General features: G+C 41.0%; 1 protein-coding gene across 7 annotated transcripts; it reads right to left on the bottom strand.

The window, feature by feature from the left end:
• Positions 1-566: 566 nt before the first annotated feature.
• Positions 567-22,786, bottom strand: ANAPC7 (anaphase promoting complex subunit 7). Of its 7 annotated transcripts, XM_080821554.1 has the most exons (12): positions 22,598-22,783; positions 18,174-18,360; positions 14,285-14,404; positions 12,686-12,725; positions 11,054-11,165; positions 10,469-10,622; positions 9,595-9,737; positions 7,632-7,764; positions 6,901-7,097; positions 3,861-4,085; positions 3,043-3,193; positions 567-1,610 (listed from the first exon to the last, which is right to left on the bottom strand). In XM_080821554.1, exons 3-12 carry the CDS (start codon positions 14,332-14,334, stop codon positions 1,409-1,411), a joined length of 1,407 nt encoding a protein of 468 aa, XP_080677680.1. In that variant the 5' UTR covers positions 14,335-14,404; positions 18,174-18,360; positions 22,598-22,783; the 3' UTR covers positions 567-1,408. The 7 variants fall into 7 exon arrangements, with proteins under 7 accessions (XP_080677680.1, XP_080677675.1, XP_080677676.1 ...); XM_080821549.1 differs by lacking the exon at positions 12,686-12,725 and having other exon boundaries at positions 22,598-22,786; XM_080821550.1 differs by lacking the exon at positions 12,686-12,725 and having other exon boundaries at positions 567-1,437; positions 22,598-22,786.
• Between the last annotated feature and the right edge of the window lie 769 nt (positions 22,787-23,555).

Genomic DNA, 23,555 nt, shown 5'->3' with positions numbered 1-23,555 from the left:
TTGTAGTTATCATGTTCTGAGCTCCTAAACTACTGTACACTTTACACTGTAGCACAGAACTTTCCATTTATATCAAAATCACATTTTGTACCACCTTTGACTAATTTTGTTTTTTGTGAGCATTTGGGGCTAACTGTACCCGTTCTCCCCACCTTCACCTCCAAGTTAAGGGTACAGTGAAAAGCATGGCATCTTAAGAAGAGGGTAGGTGAAATCTCCCAGCACCAAACCCAGGGAATGTGCCCCCTGTTGATTCCGTGACAGAATGCCATAAGACCTGTTCAGTGCCCTTGACAGAACTGGGCAGAACCAGCCACAATCAGGCCAAAGACTCTGCCCCAGGAGAATTTAAACAATCAAAAATGCAAATGGATGAACCAGCTCAGTGTTACCCAAAGTTCCCAATTTTCCTGGCTCCCAACACTCTGGGAAGAAAGGGAGTGTATTTATGGCAAATAATTCTGGGGCTGAATCAATGCATTGTGAATCAGAGAACCCCACCCCCCAAAAAAAAAGAAAAATAAGAATCTATAAAGGGCTTCCATTCTGATCAACCCAACACCATTACTGTACAAAAAACAGTTTTATTAGTTAATTACCCCAGGTGTGCCTCTGTTCATGCTCTAGGTCACACCCCTTTCTCAGATCCGGCCCAGGCTCATAGGCAAGTTACCAGATTAGCAAATAGGAAAATTGTTCTGCAAAATAGCAACTGTCAGCTTAAGGCATTACTAACATTGCAGAAGGAAGCAAGGTTACTAGGGAAGTTTGGACAGCTCAGGATGATGATTTCCGGAACAGGAAACCCTCTCTGAAAGGGCCAGCCCATGCTGCTGTCTGACATGGGAAAGGACACTCTTGCTCTGGGTGATAGGTCACTCCTTTAAACTCACCCACAATGTCACAGACAAAACTCTGTCTATTCCTCAAGCTTTCAGATTTAGAAATTAGTTATATAAAAAGCACTCTGTCCCAGAAGCCCTGGCACATCTGCAGGCCTCCCAGAGAGCTCACTCGATCCTCCCTAACTGGAGCAGGGGAGGACAGAGATATATGGAAGGTCGGTCAGGCTCAGTTTTTTAAAAATGAATTCACTACTAGAAATATGGAGCAAGGGGTAGAAACCCCTGCTGCAATTACATGCGGAATCATTGTCCTCCCAGAGAGCGGGCTCCTCCGGGCTCCTTCAGTCCACGGAAGTGCTCAGAGCAGGGCAGGCCAGTGTGGCCACAGAGCTGCCGCCTGCCTCACTGCATGCCGAACCACTGCTCCTGGTCAGCCCACTGGGCCGCCTCACTGTCGCTGCCCTCCAGGTCCCCTTCTTCCCCACTCCCTTCCATGTCGTCCACATCCTCCTCCTGAGTGGCATCCGTGGGACTCTCCTCCTTCTCCATCTTCTGCATCCCCTCTAGAGACTTCTGGTCATTGGGGTCCAAACTAGGGGACAACAAAACAAAGGAGAGGCCTGAATCTCTGCCTTGCTTCTTGCTGGCTGATGCGTCATCTCCCTGGCACGGCAGTGAAATGACCACCCAGTCACAGAGAAACTGCTAACGCCCGGCCTCTCCAAACAACTCTGGTTCCACAGGCGAGATCGAGGGAGTCCACCACTAGAAGTGAAAAAAGGTGTCTTGTCCTAATTTTTAGAAATCTCAGTTTGACTTTTCTCCACGTATTTCTTATAAATTTTCACACTTCTCACCCCAGCATTCTGCTAGAGGAAGATACTAGATAACACAAATGAAAAAGCAGCAAACAACCATTAACAGAAAAATTCAAGTGTAATTTCTTAACAGTATCAGATTTTTAAGCTACAAGGTTACAAAAAAATACTTATTTTTTCTGTGAGTGAGTTGTTTCATGTTCTTATGATGTAATTAACCACATCAGCATTTTAGTAGTCAACCAAAATTGTCATGCTTACCATGGAACACATCTGTCAGCTCCTAGGTTAGACCCCGGGACCCAAAGCTACCTCTACTCGGGCACATGAGTTTAGCAGCTAAGAATCACTACACTTGCCAAAATTCCCAAAGTTCAGAGTCTCCAGAACATTTATTTACTTGGCTTCTAAGCAATTCTTCCTCTAGCCCTTGTGATTATCACCAAGGCCAGGAGGTGTCCAATCGCTAGCAAATTCCACCTCCACTTATACAACTACAGATCGATTTGTAACCTCTTCTCTGAAACCCTCCATACAACTCTCACCCACACCCAGGGCTCCCCACCCTTGGGACTCCCACCTTGCCTTCTAGAAACTACTATGAAAGCACTTAGCACGTGACATTGATCAGTCTACATGCCTGCGACTCAGAGTTCCCAGAATCGCAGCATACCCAGTGGTTACTGAGATGCCAGGTGCTCAAGTGCTGAACAAATAAATGGATGTGATCAGACTTGATTAAAGACAGGCCTTCACCATAACCTTATAGACACACAGACAACCCTCAAAGAAATCACTTCTATATTAAACAGTAAGAATACCACTATTTATTTAGTATTTACTATGTACCAGGCACAGCACTAAGAGCTTTACATGGAATAATAATTTAATCCTCATTTAATCACTTAATACCTAATAAGGTAGATATAGACAAATTTGTTAGTAACTTGCCCAAGATAACAGGTGAAGGTAATATTCAAACTTCAGAGCTTAAGTTCGTTACTACAGTAAGTAGAAACATGGGAAAGTACTTACAATACTTTGATTTGAAAAAGCAGAATATAAAATATATACTACATATACCCTATAAAAATATGTTTATGTGTGGGCAAAGCCAGGAAGATGATCTATACAAATGAAAACAGATGATATAGTGGTATGGGCTGGTTATGAGTGAAACAGTTCTTTAATGTTGCTTATAATATGCTTTATGAATTTTTTTTTAGAAGTTGTATACTCACAAATAACTCTTCTACCATTACTGTTATTACTCTGTTTTCAACCATGGGCACAAAAGTGTTTCCAGAACTCCTATCACATAGTTCCCTGCCTCCTCTTCCCCTCATTGACCTTCCCCCCATGGGAGGCTAAGTGCCTACCTTAGTGCTATACTATATTGGTCCATTGCCTCCTGATACTCATTGACAGCTACAAGGAAATCTCCTAGGATCCGATGCAGGACACAGTCACTCTGATTAGCTAGTGCATTCCTCAGCAAAGCAATTCCATCTTCATATTTCTGTTCTCTACCTGAAAAGAAAAAGATCCTCATTTTCCTACTTAACACAACATTCTGAAAATACACTCCCATCTCAAATCACATAAACAAAAGCACAACAATGATCAAAATCCAATAATCTCTTTGTAGATGTCCTTAAGAGAACAGCGGTATGGCAAGAAATAAGAACAAGTTTATATGACTTCCTATTCCATTAAGAAATGTGGAGCCTGAGATCTGATTTTTTAAATTACACTCTTAAACTAAGTTCAAATAAAAAGCCAAAATGCATTTTATTTACCAAACTAGCCCAAACCCAGGATTTCATCATAAATCAGGACTAAAAAGGAAAGTCATAAGCAAATCCAGATGGGTCGAAATTGTTCGAGCTGGCTAAAACCAGTTCTATTCAGCCCAAACTAGTTCAGGACAACCAAAACAGATCAAAGTGAGCTGAACAGGTACCAACCAAGTATAGCTGGTTTGAGCCACTCAAAAAGTGAGTCACTGCCAATCCAAGCCAGTCTAAACCATTTACATTTGGTTGTGCTAAATATAAACCAATTCACATGGGGTCAAACTTACTACAAAAGGCACACACCTGTCTGGTCATCTGTAACCAGCTGGGACCAGGAAATCCAAATGAAACCAGGTTTTATACAAATAACAACAGAAGGGAAGTAAATAAGATACACTTACTAAGTAGTTCTGCTTTTTTCACCACAGCCTTAATGTAATCCGGCCTTTGGGTCAGGGCTTTATCTAATAAAGTTTTGGCTTTCTCCTGTGTCACTGGGTCTTCAAGACAAACAGTGGCTAAAAGGGTAAGGGTCTGTGCATTTGCTCCCAGAGTTTTGTAAACGTTGTTAGCCATTACCATTGCTTCACGAATGCTGTTGGAAGCCAAGTAACATTCAATGAGACCTGAAAAAAAAAAAAAAAGTTTAACCACATTACCATTCTAAGCAATGCTTCCACACTGACAGCCTTCCAAATTGCAAACCTTCAAAGCTTCAGACAAAGGGCAGGCCAGGGGAAAACTGATGACATTAGAGAGTACGGAGATGGAATAAGAAGTGCTCCTCCTCAGAGCACTTCAGGGATGTAGAAAAAGGCTGCATGCACTGCAAAGGCACCTTCAGTTAGCAAAGGAAACAAACACGCATAAGTAAAATAAAGCAGGTAGGCAGCCCAGTTGAATGTTAGAGGCATAAACATGACCTTAATCATTACTTGAAATAGAGATGATGCTGACAACAAAGCACATGGTTCCACTGCCTCTTAATGAGCTATTAATTTCTGGCTGTATTCAGTCACCTCTAGTCCTAGGCTTACGTGGGAGAAATGACAGTTCCAAGTAAATGTCCAATTCTACAAAACTACTATTTTAGTGTAATTTCTACTAATGGACCTAGGGAGCAACCTAAGAAGAAAGAACAGGTTTTCATTTGAAACATAGAAGTTATCTCAAAAGATACTTGCTGAGGGTTTCCCTAACCTAGATGGAAAACGCTTATCAGATGTACCAAATACACCGAGACTGGCAGCTTCTGCCTCTTACCGCACCCACAAGATGCCCAATGGGGACACTTCAAGCAGAGACAACTCTCAACTCTTCTTGCCAAGAACTTGAGAACAGAGGAAGTACTTTTTGACACAAAGCTCTCATCAAAACAGAAAAACAGCTTAAACCCAAACCCACGCACCCCCGGCAGATTCTGTCTGCGCACTCCTCCGCTGTAGCAGCATTTATGACATCTGTGCACATCTGCCGCACACTACGGTTGATGAACCAGACATTACCTAACTCTTTGGGCCAATGTGCTGGATTCCGAATATGGTTGTTTAGGGGCACCTGGGTGGCTCAGTGGGTTAAGCCTCTGCCTTCAGCTCAGGTCATGATCTCAGAGTCCTGGGATCAAGCCCCGCATAGGGGTCCTTGCTCATCAGGGGGCAGGCCCCCTCCCCTACTGCCTGCCTCTCTGCCTACTTGTGATCTCTCTGTCAAATAAAGAAATAATTTAAAACAACAACAACAACAACAAAAGAATATGGTTGTTTGCAACTACTGAGCAGTTTTATTTCCCTGCTAACGGCCCTCTTGGAGCTTCAGAAAGAAATGGAAGGAATGCTCTTCACTAATCCAGTGCCTCCACCAATAAAGGAAGCTTGGCTAGAGGCTGCAAGAAGCACCAGAGAGCGTAATCGGTTACTCTGCTTCAAAACTCCAAATGATATCTTGAGTGAAGGCACCCATCAAGCCTCACTGGCCTGGAGAAGGTCCTCTGCTCCCAATGACTCTAACCATCACTCTTTCCAAGCATCGTGGAGTTCGTTATTTAACTGTACTCCTGGGCTCTTGTGAAACAGGCATGCAGCAGAAAGGAATTAGTGTGATAAAAACAGCTGAGAGACTAGGAAGTTAGTTTTAGGATCAAAAATTTAATCTGGAACCAAAAACGTGGTTTGCCGGGGGTACTTTAAGAACAAATCCACAATACACATAGTTCTCTATCAAAGCAGATTTCATTCTTTACCCAACTTTCAAATTTCCTCAAATCTGAACTCATCTTCCTGTTAAGAGCAAGTCACTCTTAGACTCTTGGGTTTATTTTTAAATTCTTACAAAAATATGCTTTGGAGGAACTGCATCTTATAAGATCTATTTTAACATCTGTGACTGAGTCACCAAATGTTGCTGAAGCTGGCATAGCTCTTCTGAACTCCTAGGGTCAGTTCACATGAACTTAAAATAGTACATAACAAAACAAAGTTTGACCGTGATCGTGCCCACTCAGGTCACAATGAACTGACTAGTTCCCACAACCAACACTGTCATATGAAGTTACCCTCTGAGTAATATTTCTGGCCGAGGTAAAACAACTATTAAAAAAGAATAAAGACATAACCAAGCGATCTAGCACAGTGCCAGCAAAGACTCACATTAAGGAGTGGGCCATGTTTAAGAAATAAAAATAGGACCAAAAAACCCTAACTACTCCTTCACCAAAAACCAGGAAAAGAGAATGAAAAAAAAAAAAAAAAATCTGAAGGTCCAGTGAAAGTCCTAAATGATTTTTAAAATGTGTAATGCAAACTTGTCCACACATTGGCATTACCTGGGGTCTTCAAAAAAATATCAGTACCCATCTCCCAACTGCAATATTCTGATTTAGGTAGTACTGGAGTAATGTAGCATGAGGATTTTTTAAAAGTACCCCCAGATGGGGCGCCTGGGCAGCTCAGTCATTAAGCGTCTGTCTTTGGCTCAGGTCATGATCCCAGTGTCCTGGGATGGAGCCCCGCATTGGGCTCCCTGCTCAGTGGGGAGCCTGCTTCTCCCTCTCCCACTCCCCCTGCTTGTATTCCCTCTCTCACTTTCTGTGTCAAATAAAAAATAAAATCTTAAAAAAAAAAGTACCCCCAGAGGACTCTCAACATGCAAGGGAGTTTGGGAACTGCTGGCCTAACAAAACCTCTTATCTGGGGGCACCTGGGCGGCTCAGTCAGTTACGTGTCCCAACTCTTGATTTTGGCTCAGGTCATAATCTCAGGGTTGTCAGATCAAGCCCCCGCGCTGGGTGTGGAGCATGCTTAAGATTCTCTCTCTCTCTCTCTCTGCCCCTTCCCCCCAGAACTAGTGAGCACATGTGCGCTCTCTCTCAAAAATTAAAATCTTCCACCTGAGTGTTAATGCTACACACCTAGAGATTCACACCATTCATCTTTTTCATCTTACCTTCATAACAATCTAAGCGACAAGGTGCAAGCCGTATAGCCTCCCGAAAGTGGATTATTGCTTCTTGGACTCTGCCCATGTTTCTAAGTGCTGCTCCCTTAAGTAGCAAAGCTTGAACACTATTACTGTTCAGCTGAATGGCCTTGGCCCCTAAATAGAGGGCCCGAGAGTAGCGTTTGCTATAAAAGCTATGACACCTGGGAAAAAAAAAAAAAAGGCAACATTACCTGAGGGAAAATGGTAAAGAAACTTCATTCAAAACCAAACAGAAGGTCCTCTACATGATCCTTATTACAAAGCACACTTACAGCTTTAACTTGAGATATTAGCGGGCGGGGGAGACAAAACCAAGAAAACCTAAATATTTATTCTGCAGGGGAAATAGTGATATGGAAGGGAAAAATTATGGGAAAGAACCTGATATCTGGATATGTTATCAAGTGAGAGATATTCAAAGAATCTGTAAAGCCATGGTAAATAACAAAGCAGCAGCTTCTGGTCTGTTTGCTGATGACTTCCAGTGCTGAGCATGATGCACTATCCCAGTGGACACCTATCCCATGAAAGTCTGCAAAAAGACTCAGTGAAGTAACTAATGTGTCCCAAGTCAATGTGATCTGAATTCTGATTAACTCTTAAACCTGTGTTTTCAACCTATATGCTATTTGGGAGGAACACAATTTCCCAAAGAATGTACTGAAAACGGGAGAAGAAAGAATGCATAAACATACCCAGAGACCACCCAGGGTTCTGCATGCTGATCAGAAATATTGAAAAGGCGGCAGCCAAGGTTCTCCACATCCTCTAGCCGCCCTTCTCTTGCCAGGAGGTAGCCATATACATCCATTCCTGGAAAGGAAGAGTCTTTTTTTTTAAAAAAAGCAGGTGTCCTTTATTAGAAGAGCAACAGCCTTTATCAGAGCCCCCACTCAAGCCCCAGCTTCAGCACGTTCTGAGCCCTTTCTACCAGGATGAGCTCTTCCTACCAGCATTCCCACTTTCCTACAATACAACTATTAAAGGGGCGCCTGAGTGGCTCAGTCAGTTGGGAGTCTGACTCTCGGATTTTGGCTCGCGTCATGGTCTCAGGATGGTGAAATCAAGTCCCACATGAGGCTCTGTGCTCAGCAGAAAGTCTGCTTGAGATTCTCCCTCACCCTCTGCCCCCCATTATGGCTTGTAGGCTCTCTCTTCCTCTCTAAAAAAAATGACTTTTTAAACAAGCGGGAGCAGGGGGAACAGCGGGCGGAGGGAGAAGCAGGCTCCCTACTGAGCAAGAAGCCTGATGCAGTACTTGATCCGAGGATGCTGGGATCATGACCTGAGCCAAAGGCAGACGCTTAACTGACCAAGCCACCTAGGTGACCCGGGGGGGGAGGGGGGAGACAAAACACACCCAAAAAGTTTAAAAAGCAAAGGAGCAGAAGGATCCACAACTCCCAATTTGAAAGCCAGTATTTTTGGGAACTGTTTGTCCCTACAACCTGTGACAAGATAAACAGTTATCCTAACTCATAACCAGAAAGGGCCAAAAGGCATCATGTAATTTCTTTTCAAGAAGCCTAGGTACAGTCCAGGGTGCACACTTAATATGCTGGTTAGTCTCAGAAAAAGTAGCCTATTCCAGAAAAAAGCATCTAGTTCTTTTTGGAGTCCAGATGATTTAAGATCACCCCACTCCCTCCTTATTCTTACTCCTGCTCAATCAAAAGGGTCCCATGCTTGCTGTCACCCATCTCTTAGCACCATCCCCCTTCATTCCTTGTTATCCCTTCAGACTCCGAGGAAAATGTCTCTCTTGCCAGGATTACTGCAACACTCCCTGCTAGGCCTCAAACTTGGGCCTGAGCTTTCAACTCCAAGCTGCCAACTACTGCCAGACTAGTATGTTTAACACACCATTTTCATAATGGGCACAGACAACTCAGAGAAGAGAAATAAGAGAAGAGAAATAAGCACTAGGCAGGAGGGTCTCAAGACCTTGGGCAAACAATTTCGTATTTCTGGATGTGTTCTCTTTTATCTCCCTGCTCTATAGTTCTCATGGCTTAAGAGTCTCCAGGACTAACAACTGTCACAAGGCCATATTTTTCTGATGGCCTCTTTAGGGACTTCATAAGCAGATTCCAGCCTACCTATCAGACCTTATTTCCCACTACCTGTCACTCACTGCCAGTCACTGGACACTCATCCCTTTAAAGTCCCTATGGCTCCCCCTTCAGCTACAATCTTTGAGATCAATGATTGATTAATGATTAATTACTTCCTTTAGTCACCTCATTACTTTATTACTGCCTGTTCACTTACTCTCTTTTAAGTATACTAAAGACACAGTAAAGCTAAATGCCCTAAAAGGATATTATGGTTTAGGGGATGCCATCCAAAATCTCAGGCACATCATAAAATTATAAATCATAAAGAAGGGCTATTACCCCTCCCGAAAGAAAAAGAGCCAAACAATGATCTGCCTGGAAATGACGCTTGAGTTCAAGCAAAAACAACTGCTCAAAATGGAAGTACTCAAGTGTTAGAGACATGTAGCAGACCTAAAAAAAAGGTAAAAGGCTACTAAAATAAGTTTCACAAAATATTTCTATGAAAAATGGTATCAGAATATTATCCTACATTGTTTGCCCTTTTTTTGCTGATCCTCCCCTCTGCAGCCACTTCCACCATGCCTCAAAAATTACTTACCTTTTATCAAATAAGGATCCAACATCTGTGCCTGTTCAAACTTGAGGACAGAGTTTTTATTGTCTCCAGCTCTGAAGTACAGATCTGCTAAGCTTCCCAGCAGGTCCACGTTATCACGCAATAAGGACTTTTTCTCTAGTGAACTTCAAAATATTAAAAATTGACCCCTAAGATTTATTATGCATCCTCTTAGTTTCTGAATCTGGATGACAGGCATATAAGCACTAATTTTCTTTTGTATATACATGACATTTTTCATAATAAAAAAGCTTTTCAAACAAACGGTATACACTAGATTTTCTCATTCTGAGCTTGATTTAAAGAAAGTTATACACAGTAAAAAAGCCAATATATAAAATGAAGCAGAAATCTCTCTCATTACCTAGAAAGAACTTTCTAGTTGCAGGTTTTCAGAGGACAATATGGTCCTAAATGCAATGTCACTCAAAAGTGACTTTGCATAACACAAAACACAAAGTCCAAGGATTAGGACTTTACCTGACTAGAAAGAAAATCCCAGTCGTAAAGAGGCAACCCAAGTCAGATGCTGCAATCTACGCTTCTGGGACATTCAAACAGATGTTCTTCCAGGTTCCAGCATGACAACTAAGGCAGCTGGCTGTGAGATGGTTACCACTTTTGCAAATACAGAGCCGAACTAGGTCAAAGTTTGCATTTAACAGGTCCTCAAAACAGAGATTACTACCCTTAGGACCATTAAGTACATTAGGAGACTAAACCAAGCCAGAGGACAACAGGCTGCAACACCAAGAAATAAGCATCTTATATTTCTATTTTGCTAATATCTATTTTACACCAGATCTCCATAGAGGAAATGGTCTCAAGAACACTGAATTAACTTTGTGGCTCTCACCAGATGGTATTGATTGCTCTCGAGTTGTCACCAGTGTGCACAAAAGCATATGCTTTGATCCACACAGAGAGCCAATCCAAGTTAGGCACAGTCTGGATCACGTTCATTGTCATCGATGCCACCTCTGCGCCTTTTACAGAAAGGGAAAGCAAACCTAATCCAACAAAAAAACGAGAAATAAGAAAAGCTTAGCATCCCTCTTCCACAATGCAAGAAGCATTAGGCTACTCTTTCCGTTGGCTACAAGGTAACACTTTTCCCTATTCTAAGCAAGATGCAGATGACAAAACCACCATAATTTAACATTTCTTGATTTGTGAAAAACACATGACAACAGTAGTCTACTGAATTACTCTCTGGAAGATAGGCATGGAATTTTTTTTTTTTTTTAAATTTACCTTTTTAGTAATCTCTACACCCAACATGGGGCTTCAACTCATGCCCCAAGATTAAGAGTCACAAGCTCTTCCAACTGAGCCAGCCAGTTGCCCTTGACATGTACAGATTCTAATGTACAGCTAAGAGTGAGAACTACCATCTCAGAGAGTAAACAATCCATAGAAATAGACTGAGAATGATCTGTACCTAGTATGGCATCGAGGGCTAATGGGCACTGCCTCAGCACTTCCTTATAGCTGGTGACTGAAGGGCGCTCCTGACCAGCCTTCTTGTACAGGTTTGCCAGCATCATGTTTATCTGTAATAAACAAAAACAAAAGACAGTAAGATAAGCGTATATTGCAAAGAAAATATCTCACCATCAATTAAGTCCTGATTTTTTATTACCAGCTACTATTCTACTTTTTACTGGAAAATCTACCCACAGCCCTGTGGAAATAAACAAAGACCAATCCCATTCTTCAAACCAGAGGAAATTACTACCTTCGCTTTTCCTAAGTCCTCCCATTTCTAAGAGGAAAGTCAAATTCCTCTCACTTACCCAACCAAAAGGTCCTGTACTATCTAGACCAAAGATGCTGCCTCTGGAAATGGGAGTAATATTTATTTGAGAAATGTTACACAATTCTAATTACCTTGATTCTTTCGATCTTAAGACAGAAGATGAACTACCCTAGAAGTGCTCAAGTTTACATATTTTAAATGCAATTAATATCAACACATAAGAAAATGAGGAATTCCTAAAGTAGTTTGTTAAGAAAGGTCAGATGACTTCTCCCCAAAAAGAAAATGACAGATACAGAATTAAATACTTGGCTTCTCTGACAATTATTCTAGCAGCTAGACTCTAGCCTTTCTAACACTGAAAGCACGACCCCCAAGTACTATTTAGTGCAATTCAAATTTGTTACTCAGTAGAGCTCTTCTAAAATAACCCTTTCTGAAAACACAACAAGGAAAATCTAAGAAAACCTAAAAGTTTCAAAGAACGTAGAAGTTACAGGGAAAGTAAATGATCTTCTTAATAGTACAGAGAGAGAAATAAAAAGAACATTCCAATTTAAAATTAATAGATCTTAAACATAGCAGTGTTTGCCAGATCATTAACCTAAGGAAGCAATCAACATGAGGACACACAAAAAAAGCTAATCCCCAATCTCTTCGGTTATTTGTTGCCTGGTATGCCAGATTTTTACTCAAAAGAGTGGCTCTGAAGATGAAGAACATCTGCTCCAATTATGACTTACAGTATATAAAACAATCTAGTATGGCATTAATCCATACTGATGATTCAAATAATGAAATAAATGAAATACTAGAAATAAAACTTTATTTGGCCTCAGCTTTTCCATTTCAGGCTATGTTGAAAATGCAAAAGAAAATACTTAAAGGAAAACTCCAGTATTAGTGTCAATACTTGAAAAGAATAAAAGGTTAAATTTAAGATCCTTTCTTGACTGCTTGTTATTAACTATGACCAAGAGACCATCTGTCTCAACAACTACTAAAATTCCCTTTAGACTACCTGTCACTTCAAAATGAGTTTTAAATACTACCTATGAGAAATTTAATTCTTTTTAAAACAGACCCTTACTTGGGAACATCACAAAGCCACATTCCACCAGTTATAAACACAAGCAGTCATCTTTTTCTTAAAAATAAGTGAGAAATGGTATGTTGATATGTTTACTCTTAAAAGTTGAAGATTTACCAAGATATAATAATCTCACACTGGAATTTTCCTTTAAAATGTGAAGAAATGTGTGGTGGTGTTTACCATACATTAACAGACGTTCATTTAGACGTATTTTGACTCACTTCCTTGTCCTTTACACAGACTGAGAAGCCAGTTAACTCCCTAACGGACAAGAAAGAAAAACTGTAAATATTATAGGTTTATGTTTGAGGCACACATCTTTGTTTGTTCCTGGCTACAACAGCTCTACAAAATGAAGGACATGTACTCCTCACAAATGTGGATTCTGCTAGTCCCTCATTAAAATGACAGCTTTAAACACCAAAAGTGCTGGATACCACAAACTGAGTTTATCTGCCATTACTCATTTTCAAAAAATGTCCCCACCCTCAAGTCATTGAGGAAATTGTGGTACATTTCCAATAAGATAAGGAGGCATCATTCAAGTTTATAATCAAAACGGCATCTTTCAAAAGGAAGACACTCTACACATATGCAAAAAAATAATCCTTGGGGTAAATCTTTCATAGAGTATCAGAAAACAATTTAGTATACAGCATCCAAGCTCATTATGAAACAGGTTAGTCTATAATATGCTTCCAAATGTCCTTACTAGCATAAAATAAACTGAGAAAATAGCTTAGTTTTTAAAATACTCAAAAAATAGTAAATAAATTCTCAATATAAGGAGATGCTTAAACACATTCTCATCAAGTTTGACTAGTTACTTTAAAACTCAGCAACACTTAGGTGAAAAAACAACGAATACACCACTGCTTAGCCCCCTTTTAAGAGCAGGAGGAGGTACACAGACATCTTACATATAAAATTCACTGGTAAGCACAAGTTGCACCAAATGGGTCTTTAATGAAGTGAGGAAGGCAGGCGACATGAGAACTTATGTTAGAGTATTAATTACTGATGTGAATTCAGTACTAAGAGCAAGGATTCTCACTGTTCGTCTAACCTGGACTCAAAACAAACTGTAATCAAAGATACCCGATATGATACTCCTTACAGAATAGTATTTTAAAAAGTACTCTTTCACATATGAACTTATTTATTTTTCCAAAGGTCAGCAGAGAAAAGTATTATTAACCTCATTTTATAAATTAAAAAAAGTAAAGTTCAGATTGGTAATTTGCCCAAGTTCACACTATAGTTCACAGCTTGTATGGCCTAAACTCAGACAAGATACCAGATCTCTTGATTTCAGCAGAAGGTGTTCTATTGATTGTAATATGTTGACAAATCAAACACAAATATATATCCCACATACACATAGGTACATAAAGATCTTGTAATCTTGGATTTTAAAACAAAAGGATTGATAAATTCATTCACATTATCAATTATCATTCTGTAGATGCATCTGCATACACCCACAGCATGCAAAAGATGAGGTTTTAAAAAAAAAAAAAGAACCATTGCCACCTGGAAGCATTTGCAAATTATTATTTCCTCTGGTAAGAAATACCAAAGAATGAAGAACACTTGTAGTATTCTCCAGCTATCATTTTCATCAGCTGAATTTTCAGGGTTTCATAAGAAAGTAATTCTTCTATCTCTCTGAACCTCATCCACTCCATTAACAGGGGAACAAAGTGAGTCAAGAGTAAAATGTTCAGATGGACTCCCTAGGCATGGAGAAAACATGGAGGAAGTGGGTTGGAAGGACCGGGCAGGAGAATATTATGTAACAAATTGTTAATTCAACTTACTTTGGGAGTTCTTTGTCTTGAAGGGATCCCATCAAGTATAGCAATGGCATCTTTATCTTGTTTTAGCATTGTATAACATTCAGCCATTTTGTATTTCACTTCAATTTCAGATGGAAGACACTAAGAGGCAATGAAAACATCTCTTCAAAATACTTCAGCAGTATGGCAGTTCTTTAAAATGTTATACATAGAGTTACCATATGACCCAGGAATTCTGCTCCTGCACATATAGCCAAGAGAACTGAAAACCTATGTCTGCACAAAAACCTACACACAAATGTTGGGGCACCTGGGTGGCTCCGTCAGTTAAGCCTCTCACTCTTGATTTCAGCTCAGGTCTTGATCTCAGGGTCATGAGTTCAAGCCCTACGTTGGGCTCCATGCACAGCATGGAGACTACTTAAAAAAACAACAACAACAACAAAAAACCTGCACACAAATGTCCATACCAACATTATAATGACAGACAAAAAGGGGGAAGTAATGTCCTTCAACTAAAGAATACCTAAAATATGGCATATCCATATAATGCTGTATTTTTTTTAAGATTTATTTATTTGAGAGCAAGAATGAGCACGAATGGGCGGGAAGGAGCAGAGAGAAAGGGAGAAGCAGACTCCCCACTGAGTAGGGAGTCCAACTAAAGGCTTGATCCCTGGACCCTGAGATCATAACCTGAGCCAAAGGCAGATGCTTAACTGACTGAGCCACCCAGGCATCCCCATACAAATGGGAGTATTACTTGGCAATAAAAAGGAAAGAACGAAGAACTGAGTCATGCTATAACATGGATCAAATCTGAAAACATTATACTAAAGTAAAAGAAACCAGACACAAAAGGTCACATATTTATGATTCCATTCATACAAAATGACCAGAACAAAGAAATCCATAGAGACAGAGGGGCTAGTGATTCCCAAAGGCAAGTTACAGAGGAGGTAACAGGCATGGGAATTTTCCAGGGTGATAAAAATGTTCTGGAATTGTTAATTTTATGACACTGTGTCTTAATTTTTAAAAAAATTCCTTAAAGATTAATTATAGAGAACTGGTAATTACCAGAGGGGAGGGAGGGGAGGGGAGGGAATGGGTTAAATAGGCGATGAGCATTAAGTCGTGATGAGAACAGGGTGATGTATGCAAGTGTTGAACTACTTACTGTATACCTGAAACTAATATGATACTGTAAAGGTAACTAACTGGAATTAAAACAAAAACTTAGAAAAAATTTTAAAATGTGAGGTCAAAAAAATTCCTTAAAGATTAAATATATTTAATTAACATAAAAGGCTTAGCATGGTGCTTGGCATACTGAAAACTCTAACATTAGCTACTTCTATGAATGACCCTATGTGGATAATATACATGACATCCATTCAGTGCCAGAAAACAGAAAATCCTGGGAGGACCTCATTGGCTCAGTCAGTGGAGAATGCAACTCTTGATCTTGAGGTTATGAGTTTGAGCCCCACACTGGACATACAGATTACTTTGAAAACATAAAATAGGGGCACCTAGGTGGCTCAGTCGGCTAAGAGTCTGACTCCTGATTTCGGCTCAGGTCATGACCTCAGGGTCCTGGGAGAGCGTCCGGCACCAGGCTTGCTGCTCAGTGGGGAATCTGCTTGTCTCCCTCTCTCTCTCTCTCAAACAAATAAATTTTAAAAATGAAATAAACAAAAATAAAATAAATAAAACAGAAAATCCAGGCAATCAACTCTTTAACAATAAAAAACAAAGGTTTACATAAAGAGACAACAAGATGAAAATCTAGAGGCTTTAAAAATAGAGCAACTAGGGGCACCTGGGTAGCTCAGAGGGTTAAGCCTCTGCTTTCAGCTCAGGTCATGATCTCAGGGTCCTGAGATCAAGCCCCATGTCAGGCTCTCTGCTCAGCAGGGAGCGTGCTACCCCCCCACTCTCTCTGCCTGCCTCTCTGCCTACTTGTGATCTCTCTCTCTGTCAAATAAATAAATAAAATCTTTAAAAAAAAATAAAATAGAGCAACCAGGGGCGCCTGGGTGGCTCAGTGGGTTAAAGCCTCTGCCTTCAGCTCAGGTCATGATCCCAGGGTCCTAGAATCGAGCCCCGCGTTGGGCTCTCTGCTCTGCGGGGAGCCTGCTTCCTCCTCTCTCTGCCAGTCTCTCTGCCTACTTGTGGTCTCTGTTTGTCAAATAAATAAATAAAAATCTTTAAAAAAAAAAAAAAAATAGGGGCACCTGGGTGGCTCAGTTGGTTAAGCGACTGCCTTCGGCTCGGGTCATGATCCCAGAGTCCTGGGATCGAGTCCCACATCAGGCTCCCTGCTCCTTGGAGAGTCTGCTTCTCCCTCTGACTCTCTCTCCTCTCATGCTCTCTCTCACTGTCTCTCTCTCAAATAAATAAATAAAATCTTTAAAAAAAAAAAAAAGAGCAACAATGTACATTAATTTGTGTTTTTTTCAAAATGTGGAAAAGTAGAAAAAACATAACTTATAATTTCACTCCCAGTTCATTCTACTGACATTCCTTCTACTGTATGTATGTATATATGTATTTTTACTGACGTTTCTTTTAAATATAGGTTGCATGTTTAATTTAAACTTAAAGACAGGGTCAAATTGCAAGGTAAGGGGCGCCTGGGTGGCTCAGTGGGTTAAAGCCTCTGCTTTAGGCTCAGGTCATGATCTCAGGGTCCTGAGATCGAGCCCCGCATCAGGCTCTCTGCTCCGCGGGGAGCCTGCTTCCTCCTCTCTCTCTGCCTGCTTCTCTGCCTACTTGTGATCTCTGTCAAATAAATAAATAAAATCTTTAAAAACAACAACAACAAACAAATTGCAAGGTTAAAGTTTCCCCCTCCCTAAATCTTTCCACTGTGAAATTGCTTTCCTTCAAACACGCAAAATCTTTCATGCGTATTACCCGTGTGTGTGTGTGTGTGTTAGGTATATACCAGGATATATTTATATATCTATAAACTATCCCCTTTAAACAGAAAGTACTAAAACATTTCTTCAAACCTCATTTCCTTACTAATATATATAGTTCTTTCCAAACCAGCATGTGCACCTTTATCTCATTTATCATTTAAGTAAGAGTTCCATCATATTCCATCTTATGGCTATGCTCACTTGACCCCACTGATGAAAACTTTTGCTTCTAGTTTCTTATCATTACAAACTGCTGCAAAAAGCAGCATTGGTTATATCATATACCTTGTAAACCTCCCATGAGTCTATTAAGATTAATTTCTAGCAACAGGATAATCCTGTCAAATCGGAGAACTCTGTATAATTACAATTTTCTCCTTCATTTATTTAATTATCAAGTTACTGAAACTGTAGAATTCTTAGAATATTTCCCATAAATTTCCCTAAGGACTCACAATCCTAAAAACTGAGTTACATTTTAAAAGTTGTACTGGGGCGCCTGGGTGGCTCAGTCGTTAAGCATTTGCCTCCTGCTCAGGTCATCATCCTAGGGTCCTGTCCTGAGATCAAGCCCTGCATCGGGCTCTCTGCTCAGCGGGAGTTTGCTTCTCCCTCTCCCACCCACCCTGCATGTGTTCCCTCTCTCAATGTCTCTCTCTGTCAAATAAATAAATAAAATCTTAAAAAGAAAGTTGTACTTTAAATTTTAAGAAGTTTAGATTCTGAAAATTGTTTGTATAAAAGTAACAATGCAGAACTTCAGTGAACCCATATAATTGTTTAACTCCATTTTTAGATTCATCCAGAGTGAATTTTTGCATTCTTGCATCTAAGTGATTTTTTATCTTTGTTTCTCCAGCCAGCTCCCCTTTAAAATTACTTATTTTTCTATCTTCTACATCTAATCAGCAGTCTTGTAAATTTTCAGTCTCTCTCACTCTCGAAGGAAAAAAAAAAATCAGACTTCCATCTCCATTTACCTGACTTTGTGGAGTAGATGCAGAATTACCAGTTGAAGGTCTCACTTTTGAAGTTTTACTTAGGGCTTTCTTCTGCTGTAACGCCATGGTATACTTACTCACAGCATTCCGATATTCCTTATCATGAAAGAGAGAATCTGCATGATACACCAAAAGCTGGTACTTCTGAGATGGGGAGAATAACTCACTAGAAAACAAAGAAAATATACCCCCTACATGGGTTATTTTGAAATGTTAGATAAGACACCCTCCTTAGTATCTACCCACATAAGTCTGGCATAAACCCTTATGTAATGAGTTTACAAAAGTCACTGTACCTTAAGTGCTAGTCCCTAAAATGAGAGGCATGAGGGTTGTACTCTATGCTAATGTGGTCAACACATCTAGGCAACTGCTTTAAATTAGTTTTAATACGCTTTTCTCCTTTATTTACTGTAAAAGTAATGATACCTCTAAATCAAATTCAATAGTATGCAGATATACAAAGAGAAATGTTGTATATCCTCCCCTTTAGCGCAAACCCTCTTTACTTTTTTTAAAAAGAGAGAATGCATGTGTCCTCACGCGTGTGTGAGCGTACACAAGTGGAGTGGGAAGAAAGAGAGGAAAAGAATCTTAAGCAGGTTCCATGCTTAGTGTGAAGCCTGGTGCAGGGCTCAATCTCACGACCATGAAATCATGACCTAGCCGAAACCCAGAGTTGGACACTTAACCAACTGAGCCACCCAACTGCCCCCATCAAAGTCTTCTTAATTTAATAGTTTGATATATATCCATATTATCTTATATTGGTACCAATTTTTAGCATAATATAGACAAAGGAGAGAAATCACAATGGTTTAACTAATACTACCAAAGAAGGGTTGAAGAACCTGGAAAAGTGAAACCTCACTGCTTTGAAACATTTTTAGGAAAGTGCTGAACAAAAACAGGTTTCAAAGGAACTGAAAATTCTTTAAATACTGAAGATGGGAATATAAAAAACTGAAGAATGAGAACAGAATAGGATAAGCCAATGGGATAGAATAGGATAGAAAGAGGATTAGCCTTATTTGATTAAAGTTTTTATTTTATTTTATTTACAAAAGTAAACTTTATTTAAAAAAAATTTTTTTAAAAGACTTCTTACTTATTTTTTGAGATAGAGAGCACAGAGTCAGAATGAGAGGGAGAAGCAGACTCCCTGCCGAGGAGGGAGCCCAAGATGGGCCCCGATCCCAGGATCACTGTTGACCCAATCCGAAGGCAGATGCCCAAGCAACTGAGCCACCCAGGAGCCCCCAAACTAAACTTTATTAACACTAAAAGAATCTTAATCTCCTTGAGTCTCAGGGGTTTAAGGACAGTGTAAAACAATGTTTCAAAACTTTTTCATTAATGTTGAACACTGCTCATAACCATTATTAACTGCCTCCAAGCTGGCCACCATTATTTATTTATTTTTTTAAAAAGATTTTATTTATTTATTTGACGTATAGAGATCACAAGCAGGCAGAGAGGCAGGCAGAGAGAGAGGAGGAAGCAGGCTCCCTGCTGAGCAGAGAGCCCGACGCGGGGCTCAATCCCAGGACTCTGGGATCATGACCCAAGCCGAAGGCAGAGGCTTTAACCCACTGAGCCACCCAGGCGCCCCAACCGGCCACCATTATTAACAGGAAACACATATATTTTTAATCTCTGATTCCAGCCCCCTCCCTCAATGCCCTGACTCCTGCCAAATTAAGAGGAATTTACACGTTTTTCTTTGACAGGTGAAAGCTATAGCCACTTAAAATGAAATAACAGTCACAGTCAAATCTGTAAACAGTTAATTGTCAACAAATGAAGGATACTCAAGAATAGATACCAGAGATTACTGGTTTCCAGGGACTGGAGGAAGTGGGATTAGGCGTGCTTACTAACAGATACGGGGTTTCTTTTGGGGATAATGAAAATGTTTGGAATAGACACGGTGACAGTTGTACAACTCTGTGAATATACTCAAAACCACAGAAATGTATTCTTTGAAAGAATGAATCTAATGGTATGTCAATTTTATCTTAATTTTTTTAATCTAAGAAAAAAAAAGGCTAGGCTAAACATAGGATATAAAATTATGAAGGAAATTCAAGGACTAAAGGCATAGTCCAGATACTTAAGATCTCTTCCACCTCTGATTCTACATATTTACTGAGAAATAAGATTTGACAGAAAATATTACTACACTCAGAGAAAGCACTGAGATATTTATATACTATAACACATGTCTACTTATGCACCCATAAATGATCTTTGGAATGGTACAGGAGAAACTGTTACTGGTTGTTGCCTCTGGAGAATGGAAATGGTGGGGTGAGGTTCAAGATTCAGGGATAGAGAGACACTTATATGCATACCTCTTCTATACTGTTTGAATTTTTCTTACTGCGTATCGTGCTAATTCAATAAGAACTTCTAATAATACATGGTAAAGGTCAGAATTTAAACTGACCTCCCTAGAGCTAGGAAAATGCCAGTTTAACCTAATAGAAAGAAATATGGGCTAAGCCGAGTCAGAGGATTAAACTGCTATTATCCTGGAACATTTTCAAAAACCAAGAGTAATGACTAACTGGTACACAAATTCCCAATGATGGAGTGTGCCTTGACCAATCACTCAAAACCAACTGAAAGCCTTCAGAATAAACAGAGAAGGCTGAAAGAGACCAGGGCTCCTTACTGTCAACACTAAGTGGATGGTGGTGAAATGATGGGTCTCACATAGTGAGGTCCAGAAGTACACTTGTGGAAATAAGACAGCAGCAGGAGCTGCATTATAGGCACTTAAGGGGCTTCTCCTTTCTGACCTAGACAGCTTCTAGAGCACGCCAAATCCAAATGGGTCCACCCTGAGTAGAAAATTCAATTATGCCACTTAGAAGTAGCAGACTGTGGTGGGTCAGTCTAAAGTTTTCAAAATCAGAAGGACCAAAGCCCAGACATCATGGCTCCTCCACTTACTAAATTGTAAATTTGGACAGCTTTACCTCCCTAAGGTTGTACATACTTCCTTAGCACGTTCAATAAACATGTGAGTGCTCACTGCAAAAAGGCACTGTGCTGGCCGCCTTAGGCGTTAAGAGGGTTGCAGAATACAGATCTCAAAGTTCTCCGCCACCTAGGTGGCTAAATTGGTTGGGCATCAGACTCTGGATTTCTGCCCTGGTCATCTCTGGGCTGTGACATCAGCCGATTTGGACTCTGGGCTCAGTGCAGTCTGCCTGTCCCTCTCCCTTCGCTCTTCCCCCAGAACTCACTTACTCTCCCACTCTCTCTCTCTCTCAAATCAATAAAAACAAAATCTTTAAAAGTTATCACCACAAGAAAAAAAGTTTAACCATGTGGTGATGGATGTTAACTAGACTTATTGTAATCATTTCAAAATATATTGATACAATTAACAGTCTTGCACACCTGAAAGAGTGATGCAAAACACATAACAGGGCAAAGGGATGGAACAGCGAGAGTAACGGGCAATTCTGAGTTACAGAAGCTGTTCCCTAGGAGGGGATATCTGAGCTAAAACCTGACCGAGGATACAGATTGTTGACAAGGAGGGCTCCAAGACAAACAGCAAACGCAAAGCCCTGAGTTTAGAACGAGCCTGGTGGGTTCAAGTAACAGAAGGAACTGCTTGCCAGGCCGAAGTACAGTGAGCCGAGGGCATGAAATGAGGTCAGAGAGAAAAATGTTTGGCCTCCGAGGCCATGGGAAGGAATTTTAATTTAAGTACAATGGAGGAATGTAAGCAGGGGAGCAACGGGCACTCAAGGCTGCAAACAGCCCTGTGCTGCATCCGTCATTAGAATTAATAAACTGCGGCTCTGAAAACAAGAAAGGGGCCCTGTGTGTCCTTAAAAGGGCGCCACTCCCGCCCATCAAAGGAGTCTCCCGTTTTCAGGGGTTTTGGAGGCCAGAACGTGGACCCTTCTGACACACTCAAGGGGAAAAGTCCATCTCAGATGGGGGCGAAGGTACAAGACTGGGTGTGCCTCGGAGCTGCGGCGAGCGAGAAAACGTTCTTCGGGAAAGAGACGGGAAGAGAGGAGTCGGTCCAGAGGAGTGACAGTCGCGGTGCCCGGCGACAGGTGCCTCAGGAAACCCTCCGCTCACAACTTTCGGGAAACCCTAGCCAGGCTCGCCCCCATGGCCTCCGCCTTCCATTTCTCGAAGCCGCCGCTCGCCACCTCCCCCTCAGGGAGCTCATCCCAACGTACGGTACAGCGCAGAGTAACTCAACTTGCGTTCCTACATCGGCTCCGCCCGACGATGCCGTCACTGACCCCGAAGCCTCAGCTGAGGCCCGCGGTCGCTCCTTCCCGCCAGTTCCCAGGCCCCCTCACACCCCGCTCCCAAACCGGCGCCGCTTTCTCCTCAGCCCCAGGCCGCTCCCCGCCTCAACTCACGGGTTGTTATTACTCATTGTAAGTAACAAGCTGCTGAGGAGCCGCACGTTAGAGTGCAGTCCCGCGGCCGCCATGTCTCGCACGTGGTCTATCACATTCATCCTGCCCGGCAAGGCCGCGGGCAGCGGCGGCAGCGGCGCGAAAAGCCGGTAGAAGCTCCTTAGGGAAGACTCCAAAATGGCGGCCTCGCCGGGGTCCATGAGGTCCACAAGCGGCACCGCCCCCAGGAAAACAGGCAACTACTGAAGTGCCTGAGAGAAAAAAAAAAAACTCCGTTCCTTCCCCAGGTACCCTATGAAGTGGAATGATTTGGTTGTGAGGTTTTGTTTTATTTTGTTTTGTTTTAGCTAATGTGATGTCTCTCTAAGCTGCAAACTTTATTGAAGACTTTCAGTGGGGTGGGGACAAAAGGCACTTCATTATGAATATATGCTCAATTGAAATAAGATGACTCGGAGAGAAATTTCTGTCTCAAAAATTAATAAAAACGTATGGTCACTTACCATAAGTAATTCAATATAGTTGGGGTATTTCCAACCGCTGGAGTTAAATATTTTTAATCAGGCGCTAAGGGCAGTCCTAACTGCTTTTACAGTCGGGCTTGCGCACTAGGCTGAAGGCACCACGCCCCCTTCTCTCAGGTGTTCTGTGTTCCTGCAAGAATCAGGCTTCACCCTATGAGTAGAATCCTTGAGTGCAAAAGGGCATATTTTTACCCTTTAAAATGACTCACGAGCTCAGAGTGAATAAAGGCTAGGTTGAGTTTTAGGCATCCTAACATCTGTGTACTAGTAACTTACTGTTTTAATTTGCAATTCCTTAATGACGTATGAGGTTGAGCTTCCTATTTGCTATCTATAGATTATATTTGGTGAGATCTACTCAGATCTTTAGCCCATTTTTAAAATTTGGGTTGTTCTTTTTTTTCTATTTTAAAAAAGTTTTATTTAGATAATCT

Source organism: Martes martes, assembly GCF_963455335.1.
Source record: "Martes martes genome assembly, chromosome: 13".
In the NCBI taxonomy this organism is placed as follows: domain Eukaryota; kingdom Metazoa; phylum Chordata; class Mammalia; order Carnivora; family Mustelidae; genus Martes; species Martes martes.
This window is presented reverse-complemented; position numbering and strand designations above follow the sequence as displayed.

Coding starts and splice junctions, on each gene's coding strand:
- ANAPC7 (XM_080821549.1), bottom strand. CDS start 22,698: ATGAATGTGATAGACCACGTGCGAGACATGGCGGCCGCGGGACTGCAC. Junction 9,738..10,468: donor AGAGCAATCAATACCATCTG/GTGAGAGCCACA, acceptor AATATTTTGAAG/TTCACTAGAGAAAAAGTCCT. Junction 1,611..3,042: donor CAATATAGTATAGCACTAAG/GTAGGCACTTAG, acceptor TTTCACTTCTAG/TGGTGGACTCCCTCGATCTC.